This window comes from Sorex araneus, chromosome X (genome assembly GCF_027595985.1).
Source record: "Sorex araneus isolate mSorAra2 chromosome X, mSorAra2.pri, whole genome shotgun sequence".
Lineage (NCBI taxonomy): Eukaryota > Metazoa > Chordata > Mammalia > Eulipotyphla > Soricidae > Sorex > Sorex araneus.
The window spans coordinates 254,687,288-254,699,767 of NC_073313.1; the positions used below are offsets into that span (position 1 = coordinate 254,687,288).

At 40.0% G+C, this 12,480-nt stretch overlaps 1 protein-coding gene across 2 annotated transcripts in view; it reads right to left on the reverse strand.

Moving 5' to 3' along the window:
- Positions 1-2,635: 2,635 nt before the first annotated feature.
- Positions 2,636-12,480, reverse strand: part of EPHA4 (EPH receptor A4) — a 162,454-nt gene continuing 152,609 nt past the window's right edge. The window contains exons 16-18 of one of the 2 annotated variants that reach the window (XM_004617126.2): positions 10,714-10,869; positions 9,378-10,352; positions 2,636-5,167 (exon numbers count right to left, since the gene is read on the reverse strand). In XM_004617126.2, coding sequence (XP_004617183.2) covers positions 10,238-10,352; positions 10,714-10,869 — 271 coding nt within the window. In that variant the 3' untranslated portion in view covers positions 2,636-5,167; positions 9,378-10,237. Of the gene's footprint in view, positions 5,168-9,377; positions 10,353-10,684; positions 10,870-12,480 lie in introns of those variants that run through there. The other variant, XM_004617127.2, reaches the window with a different exon arrangement.

Genomic DNA, 12,480 nt, shown 5'->3' on the forward strand with positions numbered 1-12,480 from the left:
GATTAAGCTAGTCTAGTGTACATGTTCTCATTTTATCTTTATTTGGAGAGAAAAATAACACTTTAAATCTCTTGTTTAGAATTAGAGTTTATTCAGTGAGCCCCCTCCCTCCTTCCCACTTCTTCAAGTTGTGAATGGAAACTCTAACATGCAGACTTTTTGTATAAACACAAGTCTGTGATTCAAAAAAGTGTGGAGATCTAGATGAAGAAAGAAAAATTCAATCCATAAAGTGTTTGCATAGACAAGGTGTAGAATGCAAATGTCAAAACAATTTTCAACATTGCTCTTGGTTCTCTGTATCTTTGGGAAATAATCACCGGATATGTCTGTGGGAGATCACTGGCTTCTGGAGAAAATATTCTCTGACCTCTATGAGGGTACAGCTCCTTTGTAATTTATAATGGTTGCACACAGTATATTCAAACTATTTACAATGAGTTTTATCAGGGTTTAAGGAAAAGTCCAGGAAAGTCAATACTTATAATAAAGCCCTGAAAGCTATTCAGATTTTAGTCACTTTTCCTATACAAGAAGATTACATTTCCTAGACTCTGACTAGTTAGAATTAAACTCGTATAGTTGGTTTCAAGCCAATGAGATAAGGGAGGAAAAATATAAGCCCTTTTCAAACCCAGTCATAAAACCTTCAACACAATCACCCACATCGCTATCCCCGAGTGGTAGCCTTGCACACCTCATGTTGAACATGGCACCCCACAAACAGGAAGGAGCTTGGATCCCTGAGTCACTGCTGGGAATACTGCCAAGTCCAAATCATACGAATCTTCATGAGGCTGTAATAAGAGCTAGAAATAAACCTGTAGTGTATTAAACATTAAGAATATGAGCTAATTCCAAAAGCTACATACATTAATGCATGATATAAAATCCCATACTCTACCTACACTGAAATCTATCTAAAAATTACAGTAAAGATCAAGTGGAACAGTTTGGCATCGCATTATCAGCACATTCTAGAAAATGTAGAGGAAAAGTATTTTCTAGTTTGACATGGTGGTTATTTCGGTGCCAACTTCTTTGGTGGTGATGTGTCCATATTTAACATTGTTTGGGGATAATATTAATGTTTGAATGTGCTGATTTAGTAAAATTCACACCCCTCCCTCGTATAAGTGGGCTTCAATCCAATATGTTAATTAAACCAAACATCAGTCTTAGGTGGGGCTGGAGTGATAGTACAGCGGGGAGGGTGTTTGCCTTGGATGCAGATAACCCCAGCTTGAGAAGCCTACCAGGAGTGCCTCCTGAATGCAGAGCCAGCCCTGAGCATGGGTATGGCCCAAAATACAGAGAGACAGAGACAGACAGAGAGAGAGATAAAGAGAGAGAGAGAGATCAGTATAGGAAAGAAGAAATCCCTCTTTTGAAAGACTATATTGAGTTGCGATATTTCAACTCATCTTTCCTTGTCCTCCCATCTGATATTTGACCATTGACTCAGCTGCCTCTCTAAGATCTGAACTTGGATTGAATTATACCACTGTCTTCCTGCGTCTCTAGATTGCAGATTGGGAATTCCTCCATCTTGTATTACCCGTTAAGTCAATTTCTGACCATAAATAAACTCAATTGCCCATTAATCCTATTTCTATGGAGAATGCTGTTTGATACAACTTTCAGAAAAGATGGGAAAGAAGACACCAACAACAATCTCCTTCATATCACAAATATGGTGTCAGTTAAGCTGCATAATAATATGACTGACTCTAAAGAGATGTTTAAGTAAAGCAACAAACACAAAATGATCAGATTCAACACATTCTTTACATTTCAAGGCCCAGCGCTGGTAATAGTAACTAGAGAGCACAGCCTTGCTCTCCGAAGTCAACTGCTCTTAAGGCCTTTAGTAAATACATGATAATAAGCCTCGAGGCAGATTTTCATTAATAGGAGCTTAGTCAATCTATTGATAGGAGTTTAGGAGATCCTACATGACAAAAGCAATCATCACTAAAACTGTTGCCACTAATGTTTTTCTATATAGTCTTTTTTTTAAAAGGTCTTGGCTTTTCTTATTTTACAAATAAGAAAATGTGAAGCGAAGTAGTTTTCCCTGGGTTGCATGTTTAGCAAGTGACTGGATCTGAATTCTAACTCAAGTTTGTCATCTTTATTATGATAGTAGACAAGACTTAATAATCTAAGTCAAATTTGTCTATGGTGTGTTTTATTCAAGGGCAAGGATCATTTAGAAGTGGATGATTGTGTGTGTGTGTGTGTGTGTGTGTGTGTGTGTGTGTGTGTGTGTGTGTGTGTGTTGAGGGGAGGGGGAATCATCTCCTAAGCAGCTTTTAGGGACAACTCAGTAATTTTCTCTCAAGGAACCTTGATTCTCAGTTCAATGGAAGAGCTGTGTTCTGGGGATCCTTCAGGGCCTCACCGAATAATACTTGAAGAATTTTGATGCCAGCAACCAAACAATGTCAGTTACATGCAAGGCATGTGTCCTAACCATTAGCCTATCTCTCTGGCCCCGTGGATGCTTTTTAATCCTTCATAGTCAAGTAGAATTTAAGATGTTGTGTTTTTAACAAGTGACAACCATCAGTGAATTAATTTCAGATTACTAAAGGTCAGTGAAAAGAAACAATTAGTGAAAAGACACAATGGATTCCAGGTTTGTATACTGCAACTACTTTATTATTTTCAAATGCAAACCCTTTGCATTTAGTTTGCTATTTTACAATTTTACAAACTAGGTATAAAAGACCATAAATAAATGACATAAGTTATGTGTACCTAAAGTTCATGAAGGGAAGAAAAATACCTTGACAAGTCAAACAAAATAGAAAATCTATGTCTAACTCAAGAGAGAGCTCAAATTCTGGAACATGTATGAAAAACCAAGCAACGTTCTGTTAATTTCTTTTTTCAGAATGAACTAAATTATAATATGTGTATACATTCTCATTTTAACCACAGTCCTTGCATATTCCAACATACTTGGAGTGATACAAAAAAATAAATGCACTCTGCAGTGTGTATCAATGCTAGATGTCATTTGGAGTATGTTAAATAAGTGAAAATATTGCTTCTAGAACTTTCCTTATGGGTTAGAATTTAAGTGTCTTCAGACAAATATTGAGGCTATCAGTGTGTATGGATTAATACACATATCCTTCACAGATTGAATACAAGAGGTCTCAAAACACACACCTTAGCAGTGTAGTGAGTACAACGCGTCTTGAAAAGAACTTCTTAAAAACACACCAGAACATTTCATTCATCAGATTGGTAAAAATAATTTGGGGACAGTGGACACATGGTGAAGCGACTTGATTTGGTGCAGCAGGAGAACAGTGAAAAGCTACCCCGTGGTGGTCTGTACATGGTTGAGCCTTCCAGCTCAACAGGCTCACACTCACTCCTGGGGCTAGACACAGTCCCTGAAGTTGGTGTCCTGCCCTGACCTCTGGAGAAAGATGACTCACTCCGAGATTCAGCCTCATCCCTTTGTACATATTTTTCAGGCATCAATGCATAGGCACATCCCTTTAAAAATATATTAAAGTCCCCTAAAAGGGGTGAATTAACTTTGTCACTCTGGCATAGTTATGAGAATACAATGCCATACACCCTGTCAGAATGTAATAAATATTTATTGATGAATTTCTCTGTTTAATTCAACAACATAGGGCTCAGAATCTTTTTCCCCCCATTTTTTCCCTGATTTGATGTTAGAGCTAATATAAATGGCCACAGTTTCTGCAGCCATACCTTGGAATAAGCAAGGCAGCCACTCAGATTATGAAAAATGGCAGTATCTTGGCTGGAGTTTGGTATACATATCCTATCCAAATTCACTCTTCACATACCGGACCTCAGATTCTAGAAGGCTGATGTACTTTTGAGGACCAAAGGAGTTAGCTGCATATTTTTAACTGGAGAACTTTCCATATCAATTGGGAACCTGAAATTACTTGAGGCCATTTAATCCCAACTCTGCTAACCTCAAGAGTCACTGGCATGTATTTATTTTTTCTGTGACATTGGGAGACAAAGTATTAACCCAGGATACATCATCTCAAAGCCAACACACACATCTACGCTCATTTCTGCACGTATAGGAATTGCATATATTTGTTCGCATTCAACAAGTCCATTTATGCGGGAAAACAAAGGCTACTTGTATTCCATTTGCGTTACCAGACACATTTCATCCCCTTCTCTTTCTCCATCAAGGAACTGGTGATTCAGATGAGTTCGATCAAAATCCGTGGTTTGGACGATGAGTTGTCACCTGAATGGATTCACATACAAAAACCACTCCACCACTAAGGCGGAAATGCCTCTGTCCAAAACTGTAGAAATATGTGTTAAGGTTAGTGTGGCGGCTACAGAATACTTATAGATAATAGGACATTGCAAACGTCCAGGTTGTCTTTCTAAGGGGATGGGCATGGTTCTTACCGCCCACTATCTCGCGTGGTTTTTCATCTTGAAACTGGTGGCAAACCAGAAATCTCCATCCACAACATTCGCGGGCAGTTCTAAGCATGAGGTTACAAACACACACACACGCGCACGCACACACACACACACACACACACACACAGCTATATACACACATCAAAAGAGATAGTCAGCTCATATTTAGTCTAGGAAAAAAATATATTTGTATCACGGCAATGGCACACCCTGGGTAAAATGTTACTTCAGCAATGCATATCAGAGGCAGCTCACGGGAACTGGCTTTGCTTCTGGGGTCGCACCTGACCTGGCGTCCATAGGAAAAATCTGTAGTCTTTGGTCACTCGCTGCCATACCGATGCAGCAGTGACGTTCAGGAAGGAGCTATGGAAACACATATAAATAAAACCACAAGGAGTATGGGAACAAGGGCTCTGCGGGGATGGCGCTGCCCGGAGGGGCGTTCCTCAGCGCGACTGAAGAACTGATGCTGAAGAGTGAAAACGTTGGCTGTTTCTTTCACTGGGAACCGAGCTCAGAAAGTCACATCTTGATTCCTTTCAGGTCTGGGTCTTGTTTCATCAATGTCTTGGGTCTTGGGTCCAGCACGGGCAGAGTCACGGAGCAGAAGGATCCCGGGTAGGAGGGACGGAGGAGGGCGTGTTCTGTTTTCATCTCTGGGCTTTGTAATCAACAGGAAGGGCTGTGAGGCCAAGATAGCAGAATCTACTCCCTGTCGAGAAAAGAACAAGACTTGAGACAAAACATAAATTGTTGGCAAGTATTCCGAGAAAGAATATGAGTACAAGGAGGGGGCTTTAGGTTTCAGAAGAAGCACTATGGGATGAAGACGGTGAATCCATTACTTTGCTCTGCTCAAAAACGACAACTATAACAAACAAACAAACAAACAAAATGCTCTGGAGAGTTGAATTATAACAATTTTGAGGCTGTTCTTACTCTCGTCCTCATGATATGATTGAGGACATAGAAGGAGAGAGAGAGGTTAAGTACACCGCCCATGGTTATCCATCCCGAAGTAGCAAAGCTGGGATTCCAATCTCCTCCACCATCTACCGGATAGCTGAGCCTTTAACTATGATGCAGGTAGCCCTCTTTGCAAGGAAAATGCTGCCTTGGTTCTGTTGTGTAAGAGGAGAGAGGGTGCGACAGGCAGATTGTACTATTGACAAAGTCCCAGCTACTAGGTGGCAAGCTTCCCAAAGAAGGAAATTGCCTATCTTAGGAACAAATCTGGAAACATCATAAATCACCAGACGGCAACATTAATGGTTGAAAAATACAAAACCAAAAATAATAATAATAATAATAATTTAAAAAGTACGGGGCGGGGGCCGGGGACAGTGTCGGGAAACAGGGGAACTTCAGAGAAAAATCCTTTCAATGACAATGAATAGGCATATCTCAGGAAAGCATCTAAGCAGAGGCAGAGAGAGGGGACCTGGGCCAAGAGCACAGTGAGAGATGCTCATGAGGGAGATCCTGGGGTTTCAGGTCTCCTGCAGCACCCCAAGAAGTAATCAGACAGGGCCACACCATCAGCTTCAAAACTGAGCAAGGCTGAGTTGGCACAATGCAGAGGAGTCAACGTGCCCTGGCCTTCAAAGGAGAAGCTCAAGTCAAAAGAAGCAAATTTGCTCATCTCATTGGTGGCAATAGGGAATCCAGGTCATTTCTTGACTGTACAAGCATTTCCCATGGCTGTGTTTAGTGTCGGGTCAGAGACCAGGAGTACAACCACAATGCACCTTTACAGACAACTGTACCTGTTTTACTAAACTGATCCTGTGGTTTCTTGCTTTGTGTACATGCATGATTATTCATTGAATGAAGAAGATACATGCAATTTAGTTTCTTGGAAACAAATGACAATTAAAAAAAAAAAGCACCCATTTTAGTGTATCTGGAGAGCTAGCAATAGTTTATTTGTAATTTTGTAATCATCCAGATAAACATCACCTTAAAAATTTAAACAATCTGTGCATGTTTTATGGAGATAATATTGTTTGAAGAATGACACAGTTAAGAATTTTAAGTATAAGCTGAAGCAATAGCACAGTGGATAGGGGCTTGTCACTTGTCTTGCACACAGTCAACCCATTTTAATCCCTGGCACCACATATAGGCTGCCAGGAATGTTTTTTTTTTCTCCTTGAGCACAGAGTCAGGATTAATCCCTGAGTACTTCTGGGTGTGCCCCCCCCAAAAAAATGTAATTAAATGTGGGTAAAATATATAACTACAAGGTCTTTTTGAAACAATTCACCAATACTATTCATTTGACAATTATCCAAAACTCACAAGAAAAGATTTTGGATATATTTCTCCAACAACTCTTCTCTGGAAATCACTAAGTGTACCACAGGCTGTTTTTGAACCCTGAGATGGGGAGATTTTGTTACGGAGGCATGCATTTCTATGAGGCAAGAGAAGAATGCGGATAAGTGAATATGACTTCAAGAAGCAGGACAAGGAACCACCAATATCATATGCAACTTTTTCATGGTGATTTTTTTTGGGTTACTTAAAAGTTACTTAGAGAAGTCTCAGGGTGCCAGCTTTCTTTCTGCCAACCCCTTCTTCGCTAAATTTCTGGATATAAATAGTAATATAAATATATTTCTAATACTAAGCAGGCAGTTTGGGGACTGGGTGTGTAGGTGAAAAAAAAGAGGTCTGTATGTTTTGTAGGGAGAAGTACGGAAATGTGAAAGCTTGTATCCAGTTAGGGCTAGAATAAGAGTAGAGAAAAATAAACCCTGTCTCCTTTGAATTCAGGCAACTCCTTTATCATGGGGAATTCTTGAACAGAGACCAGACAAAGTATGTGGTTTATGCGGGGGACATGAGTGAGAGCAGCGCGACTTCCATTGTGACTAAATAAACAAACCAATGTTCTCTAGAGACAGCCATAAAGACATCAAAGGGGCTTTGCCAGTCAGTTCCTCTGCTCGCAATAGGGTCCCCTCCTTGGGTGTCTCATTCTTTATGATTTTCAAACAATTTTACTAATTGCAAGAATAAATAATAGTTTATAGTTATTCGCAGGGTCTGCCACTTTTTGTAGATAGAATTGACTCCTAAGCCCTCAGCCATCCATTTAGAAACTTCCTCCATGAGGCTTCTTAGCACTGAACTTCATTTCACCTCACTCTGGCATGTCTCAATAAAACATTTGGGTTCACAAGTGGAGGAATAAGACGTGGGGAACAGGAGGGTTAGTGGGAAAAGCACAACCTTTTGCCTGGGAAGTTCAGTGTTTTCTATGCAAGGATTTCTCATAGACACTTAAAACAACACCATGCATTAGGAAAGGTGCTATTATTAAAACTTGTTATCTGTAATTTCCAGATGGAGGAACTGAGTTCTAAAGAAACACGGAGTGTATGTCTCAACATCTCAGATGGTTTGAGAATCCATCTCTGGCTGGATGCCGGTCTGGCTTTATATCTTGGGAAATGATGAAACATTCCTATTGTCCTTGCATTTCTCCTCTAAAATGCAGAACTTCATGGCAGCAGTGGAATGAACATTTTTCATGCTACTGGGTAATACTGGAGACCTAGTGGAAGTTGTTTTGCCTCTACTTTTTGGCCCTTCCCTTGACTTGGACTCTATCTCAAACATTTAGAGGGAAATCAAGATTCAAATACAATAAGATTTTATATCCTCCTTTTCCTTGAATCCCTCCCTACTTCATTTATAGAGCTACAGCTGAATAATTCCAGCATGTATATAATATCAACTTGCTGAAATATTTTCGCGTTGACTGGCCCACCCTTTGAAAATGCTTTGAATATATTAAATATTTAGGAAAATAAGTCTTAAGTTGTTGAGTGTAAGAAAGGAAGACTTTATTCAATGCATGCCAACCGATTATCTGGCTACATAGAAGACAATTTCATCCTAGTATCTTATTTAGATTGTGAGATGGAAAAAAACCCATGCCGAATTTTTGCTGAACAAAAAAAAAAATACATATTTTGTAAAGTTATGCAACAAAACTAACATACACTGTTAACTTTTAACATGAATATCCAGAACTCTTAGATTTCAGTAAAAGTGGTGTTAAAACAGAAATTGTTGAAGTAGGTTCAAAAACAAATTCCACTTTCCTTCTGAACAGAAAAGCTTTTACAACTAACATTGCAAAAAGGTTTTTACTAAACTGTCATGATTTGACAGCATCGAATTTAACATTCTTTGCTCTATAAGAAATAGCTTTCTGGAATAAAAACCAAAGGGGAAAAAAAGGTCATTAAAATCAGCCCAACTCTTGTTTAAAAGTGATACAAATGGAAGAGTTTGAGAAGATAAAATTTGTCCAGTCAAAAAAGTTAGGCCATTAGCTTTTAGGAATGAGCAAAACCATTTAATTCATTTGTCTCAAGAAGGGAAGTTTCAAGGTTAAATTAGATGCAGCTAAGGGCCTTCTAGGTGTAAAGCTGTTTTCAGTAGGTTACTTCTCTTAAAAGCAAAGTCATCAAGGTGAGTGCCAAGTCTTACAGTGATATTTCCACGAATTTTTCCTGGCTGACCCCAGAAAGGGAAAAGGTATTGAGATGCCTGGTTCTGTTAGAGGTACTCCCTGGTACCCAGAAGATTCCCAATCAGTACTTGCAGCATGAGTGAGACCAAAGAGCAAGCGGAACCCTGTGTGAGGAAAAGCATGGGGTCTACATGCCATTCTCCAAAACTGACCTCCTCAGACCAGACTCCTCTCTCTCCCCAGCAGGATCTGGGAAGAACAGCGGAGAAGCCATACTGGTTTTGGGGGTTCTCTCTCAAGAGAAGACGAAAATGTCGAAAGCACTGACAAACAGGAAAGAATGTTTACACTCATGGTTAAAAGAAGCTCAAATTTGGTTGATTCTTAAGGTTTTCCTTGGAGAACACTCCCTTGGCTGCAGTTCTTGACTTACCTTGCAGATTTGGGGTTGTTTCTTTGAAGAAGGGAAGTCTGAGCATCCCTTCTCCAGATTGTCAGAGTCCGCTATCCATAAGGGAGTTATGATAAGTCTGTCAAGTCTCTAAAGAAGGCTTAAATGGCACAGCCAGGCCCAAAGAAACAGACCTCCTTTGTCCTTAAGGGGGTATGGTGCTGGATGATGATGATGATGATTATCATTATTACTGTTATCATTACATCCACTCTCCTTTGCTTTTCAGACCCTCACGTCATCATCCTCCACCAGGTGACCTGAGTACTGAAGGAGCAACACTGAGGAGGAATGTGGAGGTGGCTTTCACTCGGTGGTGGCTTTTTGTCCTCCCCCCACCATGGGGTGTCTTTTTTTTTATTCTTTCGAAGCTTTCAAATCCACCCCCAAGTCCTTTCCCAAAGTTGCTGGGCATGATCTTCATTCCAGTGAAAGAAGGGTGACGAATGTAATGCCACAAACAAAATGTGATGTTGTAATTCCGAATGGAGAAAGGATCCCAAGATGTCTCAGAGAAGCCCAGGTCTGGTGGCAAAGATGGCATTACAACTCGGAGGCGGTGTTCTTTATTTATATAGGTACATGTATCTTACAAACGGCGATGGATGGAAGGACTTCTGAGAAACAACTTCTTCCAGGTCGGATGCAAATGACGGTTATCATAGCTGTGAGCCCCACCGTATATCCGAAATCTGTACACCGAACGACGCTGGCAGACTTTGTTTGTTTGTTTTCTTTCACGTCAGAGGGCGAAGACGAAGTAAAAAAAGTGCAGTTCTTCAATTAAAGTGCATGGATGAGGTAAACTAATTTCAAGAGTTTTGAGTTTAGTCAGTCTTGGCTCAGACAGGAACCATTCTGCCATGGATCTGCTGCATCTGGGTTCTCATCGCCTGAATACTGCTCAAAATCTTATTCTGGTGAGTCACAGAGGTGATACCAATTCTAGCCAGGTCACTGCAGACAGGGTGGGGAGAAAAAAAAGAGGAAAGAAGAGAGGGAGAGAACAGGTCACAGGGGCTGAGAGTTTCTTGGGGCTGCATGCATACACACATTTGAATCAGCCACAATTAATATAGCACAACAAGGCAGGTGTAATAAAATGTTTAATTAAGCCATTGAATGCAACAATGTAGGTGCTTTATAGAGGCTGTGTAAAATTATACTCAATCAAAATGAAAAGCATTCCGTGTGTGTACTTTTTTTTTTAAATTTAATGAGTAGGATGATTATGCAGCTCAAAGCAAAAAAAAAAAAAAAAGGGAAAATACTATTAAATCTAGATTTACCCTTTCGTGTTATATCGCTGAGTACTTACTCCTGGTTCATGTGCACTACAGCCTCTAGTGTGGTATAACCAGCAGCCGTGAAGTTGTCCTTATATCGATCCATTTTAATGGCATGGAGCCAATCGCCCACAGATACCACAGCAGAGAATTCAGGGGAGCTCGGGTCCAACAAGGCAGTGTTAGGTCTGCAAATGGAATGAGAGAGCACAGACAGAAGAGAACCATCAGGGACATGGGCCAAAAAGCTCAGGACTTAGGGGAGGCTGACCTACTCCCCGCAAGCATCAGATAAAATCTCTATCTGCACAGAGCGTCTCATCTCTGTGGCTCCTAATTTCACAAAGTAGAAAACATAGGTATCACTCACTTCTACTTTATACCTTTCTTTTTTTCCCCTTTCCTTCCTGCAGTTGTTGCCTGTCATTGTCGTTGTTGAAATACACCTGGGTTACACATTTGGTTGTGGTCCATTGGATCACACGGTTGTAGCAGGAAATGCATTTAACAAAATGGCGCCTAGGTCAAGAGTTGAACTCAGTTGAACTCACCGACTCTATCAACTGAGTCACATCCCTGGGCTCCACCCAAGAATATGAAGGAATTATCCTTAGTTCCTTCCACTGCACGTGTGCTTCCTTGGGGATCACTTAGTACATTCGAGAGTGGAGCAGATCCTTTTAACCTCCTAGCCTGGGGTAAAGATTGGGGAGCTCTTAGAGCTGCAACCTGTTTGGCCTTTGCAAAAAGAATCCTATCCGTGCCAGCACCAAATGTTGCAGACGTTAGTTCAGCAGCTATGGAAACCCTAGTGATGTATGAGGAAGAAAAAAACGTGAGCGTGCAAGCTGCCAGCCTTGATAGAAACAGAGAAAACAGCAAGAGTTCAAGTCCAGCATACTTTCAGCCAGGTTTGTAGGCAGGCTCAGTGCTTTCAGACAAACTGCGGACAGCAGGGAGTTAATCCCCTCTTTAATCAACCCAGGACCAGACCAGCACGTGTGCCAGGAGGCCAGGAAGAATGGCCACTTTGATCACTGTTTGGATTGTGGAATGTGCTTCTCCTATTTCCTTGCTGGGGCTCCTGAATAATCATTTCAACAAATTCTAAGCACTTCTTATTAACGTATTTATTAGTTTACGCAAGTTCTCAGGCCAGGTGCTATGCATTAGGTCACTGTGAAGAATGATTACAGTAGAAGGCAGAAATTCTGTCATTCCTCGTTATATCTGACAGACGACAAATCGCTGAAGGAGGTCTTAGGAGAATTATGATCATTTTCATCAGCGAGAAACTAAATAACAATAGACTAGACCTTCACGGGGTACTTTATGGCACTTTATTACCCAGATATCTGCCCTGCTACTTATTTATATTTTATGAAACTTTCTTGTTCCCTAAAAATTACAGAACGTGCATGATCTTCACATTTTAACCAAAATGTCATTTTGGGATTATGTTACTTGCTGAAAGCAATAAAGTCATAAATATAACATCATAATTTTCAATGGGAATAAATTACTTTCTTGTAAAAATCAAATTTAATGTAACTTGATAATGTTTCTATCTAGCAAAACCAATCCAATTCCTTTTTTCTGCTTTCATTTTTTTACCAAAATTATTTTGATTTTTAATTACTTTCTTTTTGTATAAATATTTTAACACAGGCTAATTTGATTAATTTTATGACAGAATAGCTTGCCTATGTCATTTTTATGTTCATCAGTTCAAAATCATCCATGTTCTGAATAAAATTTTCTATAGATTTTTTAATAGTAAGGACACTCAAAATTTATTG